This window comes from Gadus chalcogrammus, chromosome 8 (assembly GCF_026213295.1).
Source record: "Gadus chalcogrammus isolate NIFS_2021 chromosome 8, NIFS_Gcha_1.0, whole genome shotgun sequence".
Taxonomy (NCBI): domain Eukaryota; kingdom Metazoa; phylum Chordata; class Actinopteri; order Gadiformes; family Gadidae; genus Gadus; species Gadus chalcogrammus.
In genome coordinates, this window is record NC_079419.1 from 23,762,973 (window position 1) to 23,787,952 (window position 24,980).

General features: G+C 45.2%; 1 protein-coding gene across 1 annotated transcript in view; it reads right to left on the reverse strand.

Moving 5' to 3' along the window:
- Nucleotides 1-24,980, reverse strand: part of LOC130387953 (vertebrate ancient opsin-like) — an 84,678-nt gene that overhangs the window by 15,108 nt on the left and 44,590 nt on the right. Inside the window, exon 3 of the mRNA XM_056597246.1 lies at nt 1,152-1,385. Within this exon, the coding sequence (XP_056453221.1) occupies nt 1,152-1,385 (234 nt within the window). The remainder of the gene's footprint in view (nt 1-1,151; nt 1,386-24,980) is intronic.

The window sequence follows — 24,980 nt, forward strand, 5'->3', positions numbered from 1 at the left end:
AGCAGATATAGGTTAGGAAACTTAGGAATCTTGCTTAATGTGGTCATTGTCTACAGGGTAGGCTTCAGACATTTAGAATCAAACCCAGAACCTTTCTGGTTGGGAGCAAATACACAACCACGGTTTTCCTTCCTATGTTTTACCAACTGTTGTTCCCAGGACTGCAATAGCAGCAACGGTATCCACTGAAATTTCGAACAAGGTCCCTCAAATACGTATAGATCACGGGACCTGCCAAACAATTACGGCTCCATCTTCTTCTTTGGCATTATTAAATTAATGCACCCTGATCTGAAGAGATCTAAATAGAGAAGGAGATAGAGGGACAAAGGCCCTGTCTTCTGTCTCCTCTCTCATGCAGAGCAAATGAATATAGCTTGTGTTGTGGCATGGTTTGTTTACCTCTTGTTTTTACAACAAAACAAACAATCCAGCGTACGCATTTCATTGCTACTAAATCAAGTTAACTATCTAGATGGGATAGTCCAGTGATTCAAATGTTTGGGGGTGGTGCCCTCGGAAATATAAAAACAAGGTAAATGATTTGAGGAAACAAATCACAGATCTTTTGGATGCTTTGGATGCATGGAGAGCTAATGACTTATTCATGGGAACAATGCCAACACACATGTGGATATTTTACAGAGGATGTACTGTCAAACACAGGGACGATTCTAGCTCTGTGGAGTACGAGCGATAGGTCGTTTTGGAGCGACTCTGAGAGAAGGCCGCCGACATTTGCTAAAGAAACTAATTCAGTGAAATTTGGGGTTGTTTAAAATGCATGAAAGGACTTCCATGTGATCCTTCTCAGTGATTCCATCATAACTAAGCTGGTCGTACAGAACTCCTCCTGTAACTGCCTGCCGTGTGGGTCCTTTTAGGAGAGGGGTGCGGACTGACTGCCTCTGGGCTGAGCAGGAGACCCCGAGACCCTTGAGTGCCTAGCCTGCCATTTAACACACAAAAGATTCAACCATGTCATCAAATCATATCCCCACGGAAACAAGTATGACTGCAATCCCCTTGCCACACATCCCCACGGGAGGAGGAAGTTATGTGAGAAGCAGCACCTCTCTCTGCTCCGCCTTCCGGTGGAGGAGCAGAGAATGGAAGAGCAACCTTCAGACCTACGGGGAGACCTCCCTTACCTGCTTGTTCATGAAGATGTAGATGATGGGGTTGATGAAGGTGCTGGTCTTGGCCAGCAGCGAGGGCACGATGCTGGCCTCGGGCGTGACCAGGCCCAGGGGTCCGAAGGTGGCCAGCAGGGCGGTGACGCCGTAGGGAAGCCAACACAGCAGGTAGCACACCACCATGATCACCACCATCAGCAGCACACGCTGTTCCCGCCTGCGGCTCATCGCCGTATGAATGCCACTCACCTGCATGGGGGGAGGGAGAAGGAGGGGGGGGTGGGTGGGTGGTGAGCCCATCAATGTGGGATGGTGGTGTTTGGGTATTGGATGGATAGGATTGTTGTGAAGGGCGATGGGTGGGTTTGTTTGGTGGAGAAGGTGGATGGTGATGGGGGGGGGGGGTGGAAAATTGGTGGATTGTAAAGGGGGGGGGGAGTTGACATCGCTGCGGGGGTAGGGGATAGCGGGGTGGGGTGGTGGGAGAGGGGAATGAAAATACAAAATACAAATACATTTTCCAGCAACAAAATACATTTCCAACAACAAAATCCAAACCTTGTAAAAGCAGAGGATTTCACTGCCCCTCATGCTCTGCCGGTCGGGAACAGCTTTGTTAAACCGTGAGATGCCGTGGGTTCAACTTTTAATCAGAAACACGCTCCGATTGAGACATTTGCTGTTGGAGATTTTGAGAAGATACTAGGAGATAACAGACCTTCTGCTGAACTATTAAACAGTGTTTTGTAAGTGCGCTGTATATATATCCTTTTGGTACAGTGACCCTTTGTTATGAAGATCTGACTGGTCGGAAAAGACCACACGGGATATGTTAGAAATAAAATGTGGTAAAAGGAAGGAAACAAGAATTGGTTGCAATGGTTGCCAGGAGCGACAGAGGGAGTGAAGAAGGAGATGGTTTTGAAAGAGAGCGAAAAGGAGAGAGTGAGAGAGAGAAAAGAAGAATTCAATAAAGAGAAAATCATCACAGCACAAACACTGTAGCAGAATCAGAGAACAGGCACCAGACAGAAGAAGAGGTGAAAAGTTGAACAGAAAGTAAGAGAGAAGCCTTGTGTTGTAGGACGTTTCATAGGACATACATATACATCCGCCATACTCAAGTAGCGGCCCGCGGGCCTTTTGTGGCCCGCGGGGTGTCTATTAATGGCCCTCGAGCTGTTTTGAAAAGTTGTTTTAATTATTAAAAAAAAAAAAAAAAAAAAATCGTGCTGGGCGCTCTTATTTTGAAACCGCGCGCCGCAATCTCAATACGAGGCTGGGGGTTGCAACGATAAACAGATAGCACTCCAGACCGCTCCAGCCCTCCCAAACTCGAGGCAGACAGTCCATCTCAGCAGCAGTCAAGGCCGATTTAGGGTCGTTTTAGACGCAGAGACGTAAGCACGTAATTTACACAAGGGACTTGTTTTAGACAAGTTTTGATTTACGGTTCCTTTAAGGTTCCTTAAGGATTGCGCGTGTTGCAAGGGGATTCTCCGCCAGAACAGTAGGGGGAGCAACGAACGAATCTGTGGACGTGGAAGTGGAAATCGCTGGCTTGTTTATATTTATAATTATCATAATTCGTTCTTGTGTTTTCTTCTTCTCCTTCTTCAAAATTCTTCATTTGCTTCTGTCACGGCCTTTTAAAAATGGCGCTATTATGCTGTAAAACCGGAAATGTGAGACTCCTGAAAGGATGTGGTTAGCTGGCCAATCACAGTCTTTGCTAGCTGCGTAGGGCCGTAGTGTTTTAGTCGCATAGTCAGGAATTTTGGCCGACGCACTTAAGCACGTAAGGGGGGATATTTTACCGCGCAAGGGGGGGTTATGTATCTTACGTGCTTACGCGTTACGTCTAAAACAGAGCATATATCGGCCTCAGTCACACGTATACCGACCGGCCCCTTGAGTCACTGAAAATAAAATGTGTGGCCCCTCATCATTTCTACTTGAGTACCCCTGATATACATGGATACATACATGCGCGCGCACACACACACACACACGCACACACACACACACACACACCCACACACACACACACACACACACACACACAAACACACACACACACTGTGGCAACCCGCCCCCCTCCAGGGGCCGGGTTGTAGAGGGCGTGTGCCGGCGCCACCCACGTGCCCAGCACGGGGAACGTTCTCCATCGCAATGATCGCAATCAGCTGGATGGGAACCAGCCGGCACGTGGAAAGGGCAGAGAGTATAAGGCAGAGCGGAGGACTGACGGCAGGAGAGCGACCCCCCGGAGAAGGAGTAGGAGACGCACAACCCCGCAACGGCTACGTGGCTCACGGAGACCCTAGCCCAGACCCTCGATTGTTATACTCGCGAATGTTCAATAAACGCCGAGAACGGCTTTATACCCGCTTCAACCGTGCCTACTTCCTGCGTGAACCAGCCTCTCAGCCAGCCGGGGTGCCACAACACACACACACACACACACACACACACACACACACACACACACACACACACACACACACACACACACACACACACACACACACACACACACACACACACACACATACATACATACATACATACATACATACATACATACATACATACATACATACATACATACATACATACATACATACATACATACATACATACATAGCAGTGGCGGCTGGTGGTTTTTAAAGTGAGGGAGGAAGGACTAAGCGCTTGGTTGCCATTGGCCTGCTTGCATTGACAGTGGCCCATTGTGGCATAAGTATGTGACACTCAAGTTGTTTCAGGGTGTTTTGGTGAACTACAAGATAGCAGGATGGGATAATTATGTGAATTGATACAAATCCACCAGTGGCAGCATTGTACTTTGAAAGCTGTTGGGCAGCATGTCTTGGACTACAAGGGCAGAAGGAAAGGATGCAAAGCCAATTAGTCAAATCAGGCCTACTCTTGATTTGTAAAACTAGATAAAAAAATCTGGGCCTATCATTGGGCCTATTTTTGCCCTCAATGACAGAAGCTATTGGTTGTAATTTGGCTATGTTTACTTTCAGCTACAATTGTTTTAGGAGAAATAAAGACACCATGCCAAAAGTGATGCCATTTAAAAGGCATCATGCTCATAATCATTCACTAACATCCTTTCCACAATATCAAACAGAACGGTCAGAGTAACAAACAATTAAACAAACAACAAGAACATTATTTCACAACTATTTACATACACAGTAAGCCTAACATTGTTTGAGGCTAATGCGGATGTTAATGGATGTTTCAGAATGTTGGTCATGGTCTTAAGCCAAGTAAAATGAGGGACTTCATTTATAGATCAAGTCAACCCTCCTCGCGGGCTCCACCGCGGCAGCCCTGCCCGGCCGCGGGCTCCGCAGCTCGGCCGCGGGCTACGGAAACATCCATATAAGCGAACGGAGCTGCACTGTACCGCAACGAACAGTAGCGCACTACTCGGTGCAAACGAGGCATTCGACTGAGCGGTAGTGTTGGCTCATTCGTTCGCGAACCGGTTCGAATGAACAAGTCTTTAGGACGAACGAACCGAACCGGTTCGTTTCTCTCGTTCGTTCGTTCGTCTCGTTCACTATTCGAATCACCAGAAACTTGACTGAACGAACTAACTAGTTTCCGGTAGCACCAACTCCACAGAGTCTGACTGACTCAGCTGAGAACCGTGCAATGGCGTGCATTCCATGATGCGATTCACTGCTGGAGAATCTTCCTCCCTCTCCTCACTGGAGAAGCCTCCACTGATACATACACACATACTTTACATGCATACTAACAAAAACAATATCTTACAGAAACACACATACAACACCAATGCACATAGCAAGCCAACATACTCGAGACCTTTGGGGGCAGAGATATGCAGTGATCCTGCACACGCATCAATATAGCTGTATAACTGTATAACTGCATGCACACATAAATGCATACACACATAAATGCAAACACACAACGGGACTTCTCAGACATGGACAGACACACACACAAACACACACACATACAAAACCATGTTGAAACTGAAACGTGCAGAAACGCATGAAAAACATGCAAATGCAGATTTGATGGATAAACGACGTGACTAAAACATTAAGAGGGGAAATTTCACAGGTCCATGAGGGCAAACATCTCCCATGTGATGGTTCAACATGAAGATACATCTCTCACTCTTACTCCTCTCTCTGTCTCTTTCTGCCACTCTCTCTGCCTCTCTCTCTCCCCCTGTCCCTCACAATGTTTATGTTCTCGTCTCTATTTCCCCATCCTTATCTCTCTTGCATACATTACCCAACATCCAAACTACCCCTTCATTCCACAAACTGTATAATATACATTATACAATGTGGTGTGTGTAAAGTATGCATGTATGTATGTATGTATGTATGTAATTGTAAGTGTGTGTGCGTGTGTGCGTTACCCCTCCAGGGTTGGCCCTGCTCTACTGCCCGTGGCTGTAGAGCTGTCCTCCCAGCAGACTGCTCACTGCTCGCCTCCAGGCTCCACTGCTGTCACCACACTCTCTCATTTGACAAAACATACAACCAGGTAAGCACTCAGGCGTGACACCTGATGGCAAGTTGGTGTGTGCGTGTAGCACCATGGACACAATGACAACTAGTCAACAAGTGTGACTAAGTGTGGGTATTAGGAGCTTCTTTGAGAGTGTTTCTTAGTGACAGGCCTGGCGTTGGGACGTCTCCAGAACCCTCTCCAGTCGGTAAACGCTGTCGGGGAGGCTGCCTTTGTGATGGATTTCATATATTCTGCTCAGCATTCACAAATCAAAGTGTTTACATGTATAAACTGATTAATGTTTCTGTTGAGCGTACTCAGACATGCTGAATTCAAAAATGTTGAATGCGGACATTTGAATGAAGACATTTGAATGAATACATTTGAAGTCACGTGACAATGCAGATGATAATCAAGAAGTGAAAAATGCTTTGCGGGTAGAGATCCATATTCATCTCTTATAATCAGAGTTTTGTAACTCTTACTTTTTCTCTCCTGAACACATCTCACCCTGTGTTGAAATGTTATCGAGCTTGTTTCCCGATCATCCAAGAGTGGTTTAAAGTGTTGATTTGATCAGGGTTCGTACACATAATCTGTCAAATTGATGTCCCACACTGCCGGAGACCAAACAGTGGAGGACCCTTCCGGTCCGCCTGGTCTTGGCTTTCAGGACCACCATGCTGCTGGTAGGGTCATGTAGGAATCACCTTATTAAGATAACTCCCTACACACACACGTGCCTGTGTGTGACATTTATTCATTGTGCGTGTGTGTGTGTGTGTGTGTGTGTGTGTGTGTGTGTGTGTGTGTGTGTGTGTGTGTGTTACTGTGGGCCATTACCTGATAATGCCTTTGAATGGATTTAACGGAGGGGTATTAACTCAGTGGGTTAACATTTCTGTTTGCTATAACAGTAAAAAAGCAAGTATAAAACTGTGTTACTGACAACATAGCATAACATAACATAGACTGTATATAATACAGGGTAAACTAACTTAACATGGACTGTATATAATACAGATTTACTGTAACTGACTTAGGGTAGACTGTATATAAGTAAGGGATAATGCCCGACGAGGTGTCCATTTTCAGGAATTAATGAACGACAAGGAGGCCTTAGAACCGTCCGACGCGCAGTGGAGGACGGTTGCCTCCGCGAAGTCCAATAAAAAGGGGGTATCCTGCCCCTGTGACGATCAACAGGCTACTTTCAGCTGCCGTCAAATCACCCCTGCTACCACTACAGCTAGGGCAGATAAGTTACCCCTTTCACTTGCTCCCCTCTGTAAATATAGGGGTTCTGTTGAGTGCCTTACTGATGACTTCAACAATGCCATGTCTTCTGCCATCGATTCTGTTGCTCAGCGTAAGCGATCATTGAAAAAAACAGCTACCTGGTTTAATGTAGAAACTCGCACCCTGAAGCGAGGATGCAGAATCCTTTAACGCAAATGGCACTTGACTAACCTTGAGGTCTTTTGTCTTCCGTGGCATAACAGTCTGCTCACCTATAAGGGTGCGCTCACTACTGCCAGGAACGCCTACTTTTCCAGTATCATCAACAGGAATAGAAACAAACCCAAGTTTATTTTTGTCCCGGTGAAGAGTCTGACTCAAAAACAGATTCAGAGTATAGGCTCCACCCTCTTATGAGGTCAATTCATGGATTTCTTTGAAAACAAGACTCAATCGATTAGAGAGGAAATTTATGCTTGCCGTGCTTCTTGTCCTCCACATCTTGCAGGGCAGGATGGGGTCTTGCACTGTAGGATTGGGAACTCAGAGGCAACTCTCCTGGAGTTCCAAGACAAAAACTCTGGTTGAACTTGAAAAGTTAATAGAGGCATTGAAGCCAAACTTGTGTATGTTGGATCCTCTCCCTTCCAAGTTTCCCTCTAGTTTCAAGGCTGCAGTGATAAAACAGCTACTCAAAAAGCCAGGCCTAGAGCCTGAATTAATCAGAAACTCTGCAAATATATTGAACTCGGCCTATATCGAACCTTCCTTTCCTGTCAAAGATACAGTGAAGGATTGTAGCAAATCATCACTATCTGATCATGAACAATCTCTTCAAACCTTTTCAGTCCACTGAATTTGAGTGGTAGATTATATCCTTCTTGCTTTGGATACAAATGCGAGCTTGATACTTGTGTTGCCTGACCTTAGTACTGCGTTCGACACAATCGACTACATGATTCTTCTTAACCGTCTTGAGCACTATGTTGGCTTCGGTGGTATGGCTTTTTGCACGCTTGATTCCTACCTCACAGATAGAAGACAATTTGTGCTCTATGAGAGTTCAGAATCGAAGCACTGCAAACTATGCCTTGGTGTACCACAAGGGTCGGTCCTTTGTCCATGGCTTTTTGCAATCTACATGCTTCCCTTTGCCAACATTATCCGCAGCTTTGGAATTAGCTTCCACTGCTATTCGGATGACACCCAACTCTTTATTCCTGTAGGATCAGGGGAATCAGCCCAGATCCAGAAGTTGGAGTCCTGTCTGGCTGCAGTGAAGAGTTGGATGTCACAGAACTTCCTGCAGCTTCACCGGGAAGACAGAGATGATAATTATTGGCTAAAAACGAGACCTGAGTAAATTGGAACAGTCTCATTGTGGTTGGATGGCTTGGCCATCCCAAAAAGTGCATTTGGCAGAAATGTTGGTGTCCTGTTTGACCCTCTGCTGTGCTTTGACCGACATGTTAGAAGTATAACCAGAATTGCATTATTCCATCTGAGGAACATTGATTCACACATTCATATCATTAAGACTGGATTATTGTAATTCCTGGTTCTCTGGTCTACCTAACTACCACCAGAAGTCTACAGCTTGTACAGAATGCTGCAGCTAGACTGCTGACTAGAATGAGAAAGTTTGATCACATCACTCCTATTCTCGCCTCTTTGTACTGGCTACAAATAACTTCCAAATCAGATTTTAAGGTGCCACTGCTAACCTATAAAGCCTTGCATGGACTAGCTCCATCCTACCTGAAGGACCTCATCATTCCTTATAGTCCTTCTTGGTCCCTCTGGCCTTCGAAAGCTGGCCTTCTTTTGCTACCCAAGGTGAAAAATAAATCAGCTGGACAGAGGGCGTTCGCCATCGAGCCCCCTTCCTATAGAATAGTCTGCCACCTAATCAGGGAAGCTGACTGTCGAGCTATTCAAAGCAAAAATTAAAACGCACCTCTACAGCCTTGCGTTTTAAACATAGGGGTGCAAAAACGATACGGATGTGATGTAAAGACCGTTGGGTGTTTGTTCTTGCTTTTGTTAATGCAGTGACTAAATTAGTAGCAGTATACATTTCCATTACATGTACTTTTTCCCCTCCAATTCACTATTGGAGGGGAAAAAGTACTTATATTTTAATGTAAAATAAAAGTATGTTTTGGCCGTAGGTGAAAGGCTTTAATGTTTTTTCATTTTTATGTATAATCTTATTTTAACTATAAAATTCCTAAAGAAATTTTGAGTCTACCTGGCTCTGGCCCATATATTAATACCTTGTCATTCTCTTTAGCTAACTACCTAGCGCTAGCATATTAATACCTTTGCTGTGTTCCAATACCCGTACTGTCCGTACTTACTTGACAAATTTTAAGTACGTAGTACGTAACAATTCAGATCTGGCGAAAATAAGTAAATTTCAAGGACCCGGATGTCGTACTCAAAACGGCCTATCGTGAAGTGTGGATCAAAGGACACTTTCCGTACTCAACGGCAGCCATCTTAGCTACGTAGAGGAAGAGGCGGAGCCAGGCTGAGCCAAAGTCGGCGCATTTTCCACATAGCCTGCATTAATTAGATTCATTTTGTAGTTTTTATAGTTTTTATAGCTTTTCATAGCTGCTAGGCGTAAAGAGTTCACCGTTCAAAGCGGGATGTTTATTGCGGGGGAGGAGCCACGGCGGCAGTCGTGATCGTAATTTCCAGTTAGTGCACCACGGAGTACTCGATTTGGAACAGCACTCACATCGGAAAAATTAGTACGGATAGTATACTTCCTTTAAGTATACTCATGGAAGTACGGGTATTGGAACACGGCACATGTCATTCTCTTTAGCTAGCTAGCTAGCGCTAGCATATTAATACCTTGTCATTCTCTTTAGCTATCTAGCCAGCTAGTGGTAGCTTATTAATACATTAAATACTCCTCTGTAGCTAGCTATGTGTGTGCGTGTATGTGTATGTGAACGGCAGGCTTTGGTTGTCGTGAAACCAGGGGGGCACAGCAGCTGCAGTTTTTCTCTCCGTCTCTAACTTCTGAGAGAGACAGAAAATCTCAAAATGAATCCCCTGGAACCATTGGCCAGAATTCCTGGCCAATGGTTCGAGGGGATTCATTTTGAGATTTTCTGACTTTTTAGTGCAAACCATTAGCCCATAGGCTATTACGAAAGTAACGACTTGAGCGCTAGTTAAAGCCCAAATTACATAAAAATAAGTCATTGAGTTGAAATCATTTGCTGACAGCTTGGTCCCCCCCAGTTCCAAAATCCCATCTGCGCCCCTGGCCTGTATGTATGTATGTCAATTATGGCACCCACTGCACTCCTGACCATCCCTGGAAGGAGGGATCCCCCACTCTGTGTTTCTTTTCAAGATTCCTTCCTTGCTGATTAAGGGAGTATTTTCTTGCCCTTGTGTCAGGGGGGTGATATAAATATTTGGCGTGTTAAGCCCTTTGAGACTGTAATGGTGATTAAGGGCTACACAAATAAAGTTGAATTGAAATGAATCCATGACCCCAGGTTTGGGGTCGTAGGTTGACCCCTGATTCCAGCCCTGGGGTCGTAAGTTGACCGCTGACCCAAGCCCTGGGGTCATAGGTTGATCCCTGACCCCAGCGTGGGTCGTAGGTTGACCCCAGATCCCAGCCCTGGGGTCGTAGGTTAATCCCTGACCCCAGCCCTGGGGTCGCAAGTTGACCCCAGCTCTGGGGTCGAAGATTGATCCCTGACCCCAGCCCTGGGTCGTAGGTTGACCCCTGACCCAGCCCTTGGTCGTAGGTGACCCCAGCCCTGGGTCGTAGGTTGACCCCTGACCCAGCCCTGGGTCGTAGGTTGACCCCTGACACAGCCCTGGGTCGTCCAATGCTATTTTTTTGCATTGAATTCAGATACTTGCTCATGGCTGCCCATTAAATAGAAAGCCATTGGGGATTAAACCCAGAACCTTTGGACAAACACCCAGCAGAGTTTTTTCATGACTAGCGATAATAAAATAAAAGGAAAGGGATGGAGATGGTAAATAAACGAAGACACAGGACAATGAACAGGTCTACAGAACGCCTTATTACCACAGAAGAAGAGACTATGGTTTAGCCCATCTCAGACTGAAATGAAAAGCATTGGGCCTGATGATGAACATGTCCCCCTGTGCTTTGTTCCTTTCATGATGCCTAGCAGTCGTTCCCTGAAGACGTCTGACACCCCGCTGATAGCTGTGGTCAAATCCAGTGTGTGGATCTGTCAGTCTGAAGGCGGTTATTGTGTGATGATGTTCTCTATTTACCTTAATTACATCATGCCGCCCACAGGAAGGAGGGCAGTGGGCCCTGACCACGGCGTACGGTGCTCCGTACGACGCACACAGGCGGCCCGTGAGATGGTCGTAAAGAGCATTCACCTTTCAAGGTTAATCTCTTCTATTCTCCCACCGGAGCTGTGTCGCTCAAATAATGTTGTTGGAAGGAAAGTGAGAGCTATCTGTGTATTTGTTTCCTCAGTGTTTTATACATTTTATATCACACACAGCAGTTTGGAAATTAAGCAGTTTTGGAAATTAAATATGAGTAGACAACGTTAAATTAGTTTGATGGACTGGCAGCCCTGCTGCCGGGAGGGGGACAGTAGGGCCGGCTGTAATTGGTTGACCATCTGGGATCAGTAATCACTTGGCTCTGATAGGTTGAACTCTCTAAGCTGTCAGAGAGTTCAGCAGGACACCCGTATGAGTCGTGTTTCTAATAAAGAAGTAGATATGATTAAAAAACATCAAAGGATCAACAGAAGCAAATGGTTTTCAAAGTGTCTGAAAAACCATCCTTCACATGAAGTCCTATCAACCAAGGGTTGGTGAGACCCCTCAGTCGAGAGGGTGGCCACATTTTCTAACGCCGACCCTTTGCTATCAGATCTATTCAAATTCTTCAATGTTCAAAAATTGTATGATTCCTTACAATTGCAACTTACAATTCCGTCCTTCCTTGACGGAGGTTCACTCTCAGTGTCCACTACTGAGAGAATTAGTATGGTTATTATCATAGTACGGCAGTGTAATCCCTCTGTTTCTGCCAAAGGCTCAGATCATATTGAAACATTATGGAAAGGACCCAAACAGAAAAAAACAACAATAATTATACCTTTTGACTGATCCAGTGTGTTTTGGTTTGGTGCCTTACCAAGTTCCGTTAAGGAGAAGTCTTGGTTCCACCGTTCTCTTCCTGCTCAACTCAGCCCCCGACTTCTCCTCCCAAAGTAAGATAAGATTTGTAAGCACAGCTCTCTGACCTGTGTGCATGTGCATGGTTAAATCTACCATCTTCTATCTGATATACTTAGCTGTAAGGAAAATGCTAGTCACTATGTATAAATAAAGTAGCATCCTAACTTTCTCCTCTGCTCTTCTCAAACCCTCTTTTTCTTTCAACCTCCCTCTGAATCTATTCAACAATGCACACACACACACACACACACACACACACTCATACAAACACACACAAAATCAACTTTAATTCCCATAATCATTCAACTTGGCTCCACACTCTACTCTACGGTTCCATGGCCATAAGAGGTCCTCACTGCTGCTCCGCCTCCCCATCCTCCTGCGCGACCCCCCCACCTGGGATCAGGAGAAGGAACACAAACATCCCCTCGGCGGGGGTGAGAGAGAAGGCATCCGACAGCCCCTCCTGCTTCCCATGGCTGTCTCTGCGCAACCTGGTCTCACAGGAATCCGTGAAATGACTACGGACGAATGACTCGAAATCCGTGGACACATCACGGAAACACGCCGATTTCCGTGATGTGGCCACGAAATTCGCTCCAATGCAAGTTAATGACACTGATGTTCCGTGGCTCACACACGGATCCCCGTTTCAACGAGCGAGTCGACCACGCGGGCTTAACTCAAAACCCGTGGTGGTCTCACTGAAACACTTAAATTGTCCTTGATGTGTCCACGGAAGTTGCTCCAATGCAAGTAAATGACACTGATATTCCGTGGCACACACAGATTCCCGTTTAAATCTGTCTGTGTGCCACAGTTGACCACAGCGGGGGCTTGACTCAAAATACGTGGTGGTCTGACGGAATCACTTCAATTGTCCGTGATGTGGCCATGGAATTTGCTCCAACGCAAGTAAATGACAGTTATTCCGTGGCTCACACACGGATCCCCGTTTCAACGAGCGAGTCGACCACGGGCGCTTAACTCACGGTGGTCTCACGGAATTACTTAAATTGTCCGTGATGTGGCCAAGGATTTGCTCCAATGCAAGTAAATGACTGTTATTCCGTGGCTCACACACGGATATCGGCGTGTTTCCGTGATGTGGCCATGGATTTCGAGTTAAGCGTCCGTAGTCATTTCACGGATTCCTGGGAGACCATGTTGATGAAGGTTGATCCACCCATCCACACAATCATCAATTCATCCATCCACAGACCCACAAAAACACACCTACACACACACACGCACACGCACACACCTACACAAACAATAACTGAAACACAGATCCATCCATACGCAAACACAAACACTGGAGGAGGTGGTGTTGGTGGGGAGGGGAGGTGGCAGTGTAAGCAAGAAGTGCGTTACACACAGTAGCAGAGAAGAGGACAGGGGAGAGAGACATGGGGAGAGAGAGAGAGAGAGAGAGAGAGAGAGAGAGAGAGAGAGAGAGAGAGAGAGGGCAAAGGGAGATGGAGTTTGAAAGACAGAGAGTGAGAAGGAGAGAAAGAGGGAATTGAAACACTTGAAACATGTTTGTGCCAGCCTTCCATCAGCTTACCGTTCCAATAATGGATGCTCTGATTAGATCAGCAGTGGCGAGACGAAATCTTTTCGTCCAAACACAGAATGTCATCAATACCAGCACTGCTTCCTCTGGCCTCCTGGACGGCCTGGTAGGTCTGTCGCCACGGTGACCAGTAGCCCTGTTCCCGTGTTTGGCATTGGGACGCGCCATGACCAGTGGAAGCAGAACAGACCCTCTTTGGCAGGTTTTTCCTTCAATGACTGTGTTCTCCGAGACAAATTGTTAATAATGACATCGGAGCCGTTGAAAGATTTGCAGTTGCCGCAGTCCTTGTAACGCTGCTCTAACAAGCATTTTGACAAGCAGGCAGAGCACCCCAAGAAAACTACAAAACCAACACGGAAAAGTAAAAAACATGAATAAAGCCTTCTTCTCGTTGCAAAAATATATAATAATATTTATAAACTGGGGGATGGGGGGGTGATGTTCTCGAACGCATCGGAAATTTGAAGCGTAAATGTGGCTCATTTTGGTTCCAGGCTCCACACTGACATCAGACAACCGGAAGAAGCAACGCACAATCACAGATGTCAGTGTGATCAACTTTGTACGTAGCACACACACACACACACACACACACACACACACACACACACACACACACACACACACACACACACACACACACACACACACACACACACACACACAGCGCCAATAGCGGTGCTTTGAAATCCAGGGTGTTGAATGATTTAAGAATAACATCGATATCTGAAACGCAAGGCGCCCCGGAAATAAGTCGCTGCGTCCATGCCAATCTGATCACATTTTCCTACACCTTCTGCTTCTCGCCCACGCAAAACCAGCAGCCAAGACAGAGAGAGAGAGAGTCAGAAAATCAGTCACTGATTTCCTGCTGTCACGGCATTGGCAGTTGTTATACAGTAAGTGTTGCAATGCCTCTGGCCTATCTGCTATTTACCGTCTTTATCTCTCTATCTCTCTCTATATCCATCCATCTGTTTCTCTGTCTTTCTATCTGCAATCATCCATATCTAATTATCCATCTATCCGATATCTTTGGTTCTCTATCGGTATGTGTGTGTGCAGGGACGGAGTGGGGCTCACTTTCAGCCCAGGAGTTAACATTATGCAGTCAGCCCCAACCCAACTGGGGGTGCTTTTACTATTACAAGCCATTGAACAATGAAACCCTGTACTGGACACAGCTACTTCGTGCCGCCAAACCAACAAAACATTCATTTACTCACATTGAAAAATCTAAACTAAAAGCAAAAAACGAAAGAGCCAATAGATTATAGCGTATCTTTCCCTATATTTCTCCATATGTTGCACTCATAACATTGTGCAGTTTGCGACCTGTAGCTCTGTTTTCTCTGCTACCTCCTAGCCATTCTCATCAGCATCACTGGGCTGACTCAGTTCTATGGCTGCAAAAATAAAAACCTTCTGTGGCTACACACATGCTACCACCATGCAACATTTGTACTGATAGATCATACTGATACTGATGGTTAGCTAGTTAACATTTTTATTTCATTGCCTTCTCCCAATTTATTTGTTAAAGCGCGATGGGCAAGCTGGCCAGCTAGTGATAAAATAAAGCTTTTATTTTAAATGTGATGTAATGACACTTTGCATGGTAACTAATGCTAAACTCCAACCTCCCTTCTCAAACTCCTAGCATTTCACCTGCAGTGTCTTTACTCGATGCTCCTCGAGTGCTTTTTCTTTTTAATTCTTTCTCGTTTCTATTTTTTGCAGTCAAACACTTTCAACACAATGTGTGTACCGCTCCCAGGATAACCGTCACACTCTCTACGAGCCTGCACCAGAGTTGCAGGCAGAGGACATGGCAAAACATATCCTTTGTACGGATATGTGCAAAGGTAATACCATGGTAAAACCATGGAAATAAACAAGGCTTCGTACTCAGTATTTAAGATGATGCACCTTGACACTAGATGAAAACTGTTCCTGCAGAGGTTGTTACCAGGTAACTATTGCTGTAATATTTAAACTTCAATAAAAACAATTCCATAGTTTCTAAAGTTAATCAAATAAAGTCATTATAAATGGCTGTTGCTTTGAACAATTACTATATAAGAAAAAGTTATTTATTGGAAAGTACTATTTTAATTTCTAGATAGTACATAAATAAACTTGGGCTGTTACCAACATAAACATTGGATAATTACATTGTAACTTGAATTGATGGGTAATAGAGGAGGTGTTTCTAACAATTGGTTGACTACTTTACTAGGAAGTACACACACATAAATAACAACTTAACGTGGTAAACATACTCCCAGACATTCTTCATGCCATACTAACAATGACCTGTCCTGGTACGGTGGCACTGTTATACCAAGCTGCTTTAGTGTCTGCCTGAACATCTGGGGCCGTATTCACAAAGCATTTTATCTTACCGCTAGGAGTGCTCCTAACTTGCGCTAAAACATTTTACGTAGGAGTTTTTTCTTAAAAGTTATTCACAAAGCGGCTGAGACCTACTCTTACTAAGGATAAATCACAAAGAGTGAACTAAGAGTGACGCGCCGTTGCTATGGATTACGTCAATTCTCGCGCACGAGTTTAGAAGCGGTCAGTTCGGTGATTGGTTGTTCAGACGAGCCCACTGAATCACCGAAAAACAAGGAAATAGCCTAGGCTAGAAATGAATTCCTATTAATTAGTTATAGTGCAGTTAGCAGAATACACGCATGATGACAATTTTGTGCAGACCACGATAATGACGTTGTAGCCTGCACGTTTAAGAGAGAGAGAAAGCAAACAATAAAAATACGTAAAATTTAAAAGAAAATAAATGTTATGAACTACCCAAGTGTTGACTGATTTGTGCCAAGGTGTTTACCTAAAATGTGTTTTCAAAGTGATCCCTAAATGCCTGTCCACTCGGTTCCACACGGCCAAATTCCTTGTAATAATGATCGCCATCATCATCATCATCATCATCATCATCATCATCGTCTGGCTGTGGAATGTTCCTCCGCTTGCAGAGGTTGTGTAGAATGGCAAATACAGTGATTACTGTGCTTGCCCTCTCTGGGGTGAGGCGTATTTCGCCGTGGAGGACATGAAACCGACGTTTCATCTGCCCAATTCCTCTCTCCACAACATTTCGTGTATGTTTGTGTGCTCAAGGATACATGGAAGAAATCAGTAAACAATGATAAATATGGATTCAACAAATAAAAGGCGTCAAAGAGCCAATACGATGTGTTTTACGCATAGGACTAAGCGTAATCTGCGTAATCACTTGCATGTTACACTTTAACTGTGCTCCCGATTGTGGATTGAGGTGGTGTCTAGAGCCGCACGTCTTGCATGGATAGTGACTGTCACCCAGCAAGTGACACCCAACTGGTACATCTCAAAAAGCTGCCTCAGACCGCTCACCATTAAAATGTGCGAATCATGGGTAGCTGTAGATCCAGGCCACTTTGCAACAACATCCAGTAGGCCATGTTAAAATTTGCATCAAAAACAACCTGCGTGTTGATGGAATGCACTTTCTTCCTACTGACGAACACGTCCTCGTCTTTTGATGGCGCAATTATTTTTATGTGCGTCCCGTCAATAGCACCGACCACACCGGGCATACCTGCAATTGCCATGAAGTTGGCTTTGATCCTGTGTAATTGTTGAATGTCCAAAGGAAAGTTTATGGCACGGCTGACTGATGGTTGCGATAATTTTAAATCGTCGGCATTGCAAAGTTGCATTTCCCCTGTTGCTAAATAACGTAGTGTGCCTCATCCTCATCCTCATCCTCATCCGCTTATCCGGGGTCGGGTCGCGGGGGGAGCAGCTCAAGCAGGGGGCCCCAGACTTCCCTTTCCCGGGCCACATTGACCAGCTCTGACGGGGGGATCCCGAGGCGTTCCCAGGCCAGTGTTGAGATATAATCTCTCCACCTAGTCCTGGGTCTTCCCCGAGGTCTCCTCCCCACTGGACGTGCCTGAAACACCTCCCAAGGAAGGCGCCCAGTGGGCATCCTTACCAGATGCCCGAACCACCTCAGCTGACTCCTTTCTAAGTAAAGGAGCAGCGGCTCTAATCCGAGTTCCTCACGGATGGCTGAGCTTCTCACCCTATCCCTAAGGGAGACGCCAGCCACCCTTCTGAGAAAACTCATCTCGGCCGCTTGTACCCGCAATCTCGTCCTTTCGGTCATCACCCAGCCCTCATGACCATAGGTGAGGATAGGAACGAAGATCGACCGGTAGATCGAGAGCTTTGCCTTGCGGCTCAGCTCTCTTTTCGTTACAACGGTGCGGTAAAGCGAACGCAATACCGCCCCCGCTGCTCCGATTCTCCGGCCAATCTCACGCTCCATAGTACCCTCACTCGCGAACAAGACCCCGAGGTACTTGAACTCCTTCACTTGGGCTAAGGACTCATTTCCTACCCGGAGTAAGCAATCCACCGGTTTCCTGCTAAGAGTCATGGCCTCAGATTTAGCGGTGCTGATCCTCATCCCAGCCGCTTCACACTCGGCCGCCAGCCGATCCAGTGAGTGCTGAAGGTCACAGGCCGATGATCCAATGAGGACCACATCATCTGCAAAAAGCAGTGACGAGATCCTCAGACCACCGAACTGCAACCCCTCCCCACCACGACTACGCCTCGATATCCTGTCCATGTATATCACAAACAGGATTGGTGACAAGGCGCAGCCCTGGCGGAGACCAGCACCCACTGAGAACGAAACTGACTGGCTGCCGAGAACACGAACACAGCTCTCGCTTTGGGAGTACAAAGATTGGATGGCCCTGAGGATAGACCCCCTTACCCCATACTCCCGCAGCACCTCCCACAGTTTCTCCCGGGGGACCCGGTCATACGCCTTCTCCAGATCCACAAAACACATGTAGACCGGATGGGCATACTCCCAGGCCCCCTCCAGGATCCTTGCGAGAGTGAAGAGCTGGTCCGTAGTTCCACGTCCGGGGCGAAAACCGCATTGTTCCTCTTCTATCTGAGGTTCGACGATCGGCCGAACCCTCCTTTCCAGCACCCTGGAGTAGACTTTACCAGGGAGGCTGAGAAGTGTGATACCCCGGTAATTGGCACACACTCTCTGGTCCCCCTTTTTGAACAGGGGAACCACCACCCCGGTTTGCCACTCCTTTGGTACTGTACCCGACTCCCACGCGATGTTGAATAGGCGTGTCAACCATGACAGCCCCTCAACACCCAGAGCCTTTAGCATTTCTGGCTGGATCTCATCAATCCCTGGGGCTTTGCCACTGCGGAGATGTTTGACTACCTCAGTGACCTCCACCAGGGAAATTGACGACGAAACACGTAACGTAGTGTGGCCAAACATTTTATTTCGGGACTAATCGGATTATTCCTGTTAGTCGGGGATGTTATTGCATTGCGCATTAAATCCACAATAAGTTGAATACCCTAACATTTCGTCTCGCAGGCATTTTAAGATTCTTTGTGAATAGGTCTTAGTGAGTTAGGAGTCCTCTTGAGGACTTTTAAGCTCTCCTAGACTTAGGTGCTACTTTTAGTCCTAAAATACTTTGTGAATTGCTCTTAGTGAAAAAAGTTAGGAGTCCTAAATTTAAGAGTGACACGCCCATTATTTTTAGGAGTTACTCCTAAATTCGCCAGTTAGGACCTACTTTTAGCCCTAAGATCCTTTGTGAGTACAGCCCCTGATCTGAGAACAGCCAAATAGCCCTGGGAAGGGCTCCCTCAGGACACATCCACTGGTTGCTATCATTTGTTTTAAATCTCTCATTTTTAGCTTGCTCTGTTAGCATTGCACTTAACACCCAGCAGCCCTATTAATCTAACAAAGCTATTTTTACGCATGGAGGTTAACGTAGCAATTGGAAGTGCTTTGCACTTCTACAAACATTGTAACTAAAATGTAAATGTAAATATAACTATGTGTTTGCACATGTGCCCGTGTGTGTGTGTGTGATGATTAACTTGTATTTTCATGTCTAGAATAGTATTCATTAGTTTGTACCTTGAAATGTTTCGGCAATTTCCTGCTGTCTTCTTCAGAAGCATCAGCTGTTGCTGGGACGTGCGTTGTGTCAGCTGATGTTATAGAGGACCGACCGTCCCGCCAGAAGAGGCAGGACGGCCGGTCCTCTGCTGTCCATCTGTTTTATGGAAAACTGCATCCCAGGTGTGGGACAGCATGTATGCCCCATCGTCCCGGTTTACTGCCCACTGGGCCCGTTTCCTGATCTCCACCGCCTCTCTGATCCAACGTTGGAAATTTTTGTTCTCTGTCCCTATGACCTTTGCCCCTTCCCAGTCCATGATGTGGTCCCTCTTGCAGTGATCCGAGATGGCTGATTTTAGATTCCCCTGCTCCGCTTTCTGCTTTAGGGCACGTGTGAGCGCTCCAGATGTTTCCTTTTTCACATTATTTTTTTTACGTGTGCCGAACGCCCTACCAGTTTCTCCTATGTATGTTTTGTTGCATGACAAGCATTGGATTTCATGTATTACGTCACATTTCTTCTCCGGTTGTATTCTGTCCTTGGGGTGTACAAACACCTGCCGCAGCTTGATGTGGGGTTTAACTGGCGTGCTGATGAGGTGTTTTTTCATCGCCCGTTGGACCTTTTCTGTGACGTCCCTGATGTAAGGCAGTGTCACCATGCCACGATGTACGTTTCTTTCTTGGCTTTTCTTCTTGTTTTCTTTTTTCCCGACTGCTTGCTTCCCTTTGTTGATGGCACATCCTGGATATTGCCAGTGTGTGAGTGCTTTCCTGATGGGGTTTTCCTCTTCCTGTCTGTCCTTCTCACCTGTGATCATGCTGGTGCGGTCATATATTGTTCGCACTACTGTCATTTTGTGAGCTGTCGGGTGCTCTGATGACCATAACAAATATTGGTCTCTATGTGTTGGGTCCCTAGATATTTATATTTTTATACTGCCATCGTCCCTGTGTTGAATTTTCATGTCCAGGAAAGCAACGGATCGGTTGGTTCCTTCCTTGTGCATGTATTTTATGTTTCGCGTATCTATGGAGTTCAAATGATCCATGAGTGCCTGTGTGTGTCCTATTTTCCCTTTCTCTAATATTTCTTCCACGTACCTCTTCCAGAAATTGAGGCCAAAATGGTCTGGTTTTGTAGCTATGGTCTTGGACTCCAGGTCTTCCATTAAGAAACCACTCGTGATGGCTGAAGGTGGATCACCCATTGCAAACCTCTCTTTCTGTCTATACAGTTTCCCTTTGAACTGAAAATATGTGGATGTAGCCACAAATTCTAGAAGACTAGTGAAAAGTCTTTCACTGTTAGATTTGTGCATTTCTGTAGTGTCCGGTCTGCTCTCAGTCTGTTTTTTTACTATGTTTAGTGTTGCCTGTATAGGGCTTTTTGAACAAAGATACTACATCTTGTGATATGAAGATTTCATCTGTTTCCACTTTTAAACTGTCTTTTGCCAGTTGTTTTGAGTTTTTGCAATGTTGTCTGGCCCTGGAGAGGTTTTATTAGTTAGACTAATATACTGTGCACTATAGGGCGCAATGGTGTGCCTGTCTTGTGTTTTTTGGGTTACCATAGATCCGGGGGGTAATATTTGCTGTGGGTACTAGTTTGTTGTATATATATATTTTCTCTTCATGTGGTAAGGGTTTTAGTACTTCTGTTGGATCCTTTTTTATGGCTTCATATGTGTTAGCATCCTCCAGAATGTTTTCCATTTGTTTTTTACATTGTTCCATGTCCATAACCACTGTGGTTCTTCCTTTATCTGCTGGTAAAATATTGATGGATTTATCTTTTGCTATTGACTGCATAGCCTTCCATTCCTCCTTTGTCATGCTAGCGGCTGGTAGCTTTGCCGTTTTTAAAATACCCGCTACCTCATTTCGTATTTCGGCTTTTTTGTCCCTGTTCTTGTGTTTTTTGACATGCTAATTCCGTTGCTACATGAAATCTTCATGTGGTATTCTTTTTGGGGTTATGGCAAACTTGAAACACTGTTAAGGTGCGTTGTGATTGGTTACATACCCATTTCTCTCGTGATTGGTTACATACCCATTTCTCTCTAGTTGGAGTGTCCTTGTGTCCTTTTTTTCCTGTTGATGTAAGGATTTCCAGTTTTCTGACTTGGCATAGTTTAGTTCTTTTGAAATCTTCCTTGTTCAACGTAAACAGACTAGTATTCATTAGTTTGTACCATGACATGTTTCAACTACCTGCAGTCTTCTTCAGAAGCGTCAGCTGTTGCTGTGATGCTTATCTGTTTACATGAACAAACAAGTTCTATCAAGTTAGACAAAATTAACCTTTTTGATTTATGTGTGTGTGTGTGTGTGTGTGTGTGAAGGATGTGTGTGCGTGAACAAACAATGGGCTCTGAGACTCCAGCAAAGGAAACCTAGTCTGATTGGTCTGTCTCCCCCACCCCCTCCTTCAAGAACCCACATCTCCCCCTCCCAATTCACCAACCCCTCCCAGTCTAGTTGGACACAAGGTCACCCCACTTGCTATTTGAGGTCCCATCCCCCGGCCCACCTAGCTGGCTCAGGCCCCAGCCTGACGTCATGGGGAGGATGAGGCAACCTGGTGAAACAGAGTGAGGGCAGAGGCCCTCAGACCAGGACGGGGTGCATTATTAAAACGGTAATGTGTTTGCTGAACACTGCAGGAGGAGGAAGACTGAGAGTGAGGAGACGGGGGGCAAAACTAAATTGATGGATATTTGTTAGGAGAAGGTAGATGAGGAGGAGGAGGAGAGAGATGATGAGGAAGAAGGAAGATGAGAAGAAAGGGGAGGTCGAGGATGCTGAGGAGGAGGAAAAGGAGGAAGTGATAAAGAATAAAGAATGAGGAGCAAAGGAAATTTAGAACACAGGATATGAAGATGAACGTTTGTGTCGGATGGGAGCACAAAAAAAGGGCTAACAGTATAACAACAGACTGGTTCCTGAGGGAGAGGACAGGGTGGCTCTCAGCCGGTTGACATGGTAAGTCTGCTGTGACCGAGGTGGTCAGAGACTGCAAATCAACCACGCCACGAAAATCAGGTCAGGTGGAACCCAATCCCAGCGTCAGTGGGGCTCCATCGCTGCCTCTCTTCAACAAACATTTCACTAGAGAGTCTGTTAGATTTACGTCCTCAGGTAAGGTAGACGGCTGGGGGGTGAGGGTAGCGGAGAAAGAGAGCGACCAAAAATAAACTCCCTCTGGCGTCTGTTGCGCCTCAGAGGGGGGCACCTGTCATGGAGCCGCCGTGGCTGTGGTTCAGCATTTATATCACAGCACCACCGTACCCCCCGTTACCTACCGTGCGCCCTCAATACTACAGTGCGCCCTCACTGCCTTGTGCTCTCGTTGTCGTGCGCTCTAACTATACTGACAGATGGGTCCGGGGGCTGGCTGGCTGGCTCAGCCACAACTAGGAATCTCTAACCTAAACTTTTTATTCTAGCCATCTATCCAAAGAAACACAATATAAGTACTGGAAAACAGAATTTTGTAAACACGTGCATGCTACAGGCCAAAAGATTGATTGCAATAACATGGAAAAGCAATGGGAGACCAAGTTTTAGACAGTGGTTCAAAGAAATGTTGTTATGTCTGCCTTTAGAAAAGATTACCCATACACTCAGGGACAAACAAGAGAAGTTGCAAGTAATATGGGGCCCATTCATAAATTACATAGGGACAAGGATCTCCTCAAATGCTTGATGAAGTGGAGGAGGGATAAGTACAACCTCTGCTTTAGAGGTCAAGTAGTACACGCAGAGGATAATTGGAATGTACCTACTTTTTTTTATTTTATTTTTGTTAACTTATTATTTATCTAAGCGTTTATTTATGTGTATATATGCATTCATGTATGTATTTATGTAATTACTCTTTTGTAATTTTTTTAATATGTTTTACTTTAATTGTATTTATTAAATTTTGCAGATATAATTATCATTACTTTGTGTAGATGTATGGGTGCGCATGTTTATGTGTGTAATTATCGATTTAGCTTCTTTAATTGGTTGGATAAATTTGTGTTTATACAAATTGCACAAAGATTAAAAAATTGTTTTTTGATGAACACATTATCTTTGTTGACTGTAATACAAGCGTACACGTAAGCGACGTGCCCTCCCTAAGTTGCAACATTGTTGCGATTCCATAGCTGAGCAGACGAGTCGGTGCTGCGTTCATACCAAAAGACACATTTGTGGCCCGTTCGCCTTGTCGCCCAAGTTTTGTCACGGGACAAAAAAAGTTTTATTAGGCGAATTTGTCGCGCCACATCTTTTGCCCGCCAACTGTGCTTCATGCCAATTAATTCTCAACCATGGCCGAAATAACCACCATTGCATGTCTTTACCAGTCCCTCCAGAAAAACGCGATTATGCAAATTATTTTGCACTCAATTACACGCAACTGCGTGTTGGATCACAGGCGGAGGTCGACGCTGGAAAACCACTTTGCGGCAGCCAAACATGCAAGGAGGGTTAAAGAGATGGACGTTGAGGGAGAGGGGATGGAGGATGAGTATGAGGAATGATTGGCTAGTGTTAGAGGCTACGCAGTTAGTTTTCATTTTCACAGTGGACTGTTGTAGTTTCAATCAAGGAGTTGATGCAACTTTACAGTTGTAAGATTGCACTTTTTTGTTACTCTTTTAAAAAACATCCTCTGTAAAACAGTTTTTTTTTTTTGTACATTTTTACAGAAGTTGTAGCAGATTCTTTTTGTAAAGCTACAGAAGTTGTACTCAATGTTTTGTAAGTTTGAGCCATGTTTTAAGGTCTCAAATAAAACAAGATTAGAACCTAAATATTCCAATTTACAATTAGGGCATTTAGCAGACGCTTTTATCCAAAGCGACTTACATCGTTTAATACACACATTGACACACCGACGGCAGAGTCAACCATGCAAGGCGACAGCCAGCTCGTCAGGTCAAATTGTAAATATTCCCAGCTCTTTCTGTGATGTAGTATGCTTGTTTATCATAGAAAGTAAAAAGAAATGACTCTTTACATTAAGGTAGTAGCCAGGTGAGAACAGGGTGTTGGGGGTATCACTTTTTTCCCCTCTTTTTCAAACCGCAATTTTCGCAAGTTCCCGCATTTTTTCGCAAGTTCCCGCAATTTCATCGCATAAAATTGCATAAATATGCTGCATATTTCATCGCATTTTTTAAGAAAACGTGCCGCATAATCAAGGATTTTTGGCCGCATAAATCACAAAAAAACGCAGCATTTTCCTGGATGGACTGCTTTACCTGTTGTGGAAGAGGGAGAGACGTCGGAGAACCCGACGCAGTCTATTCATAATCTT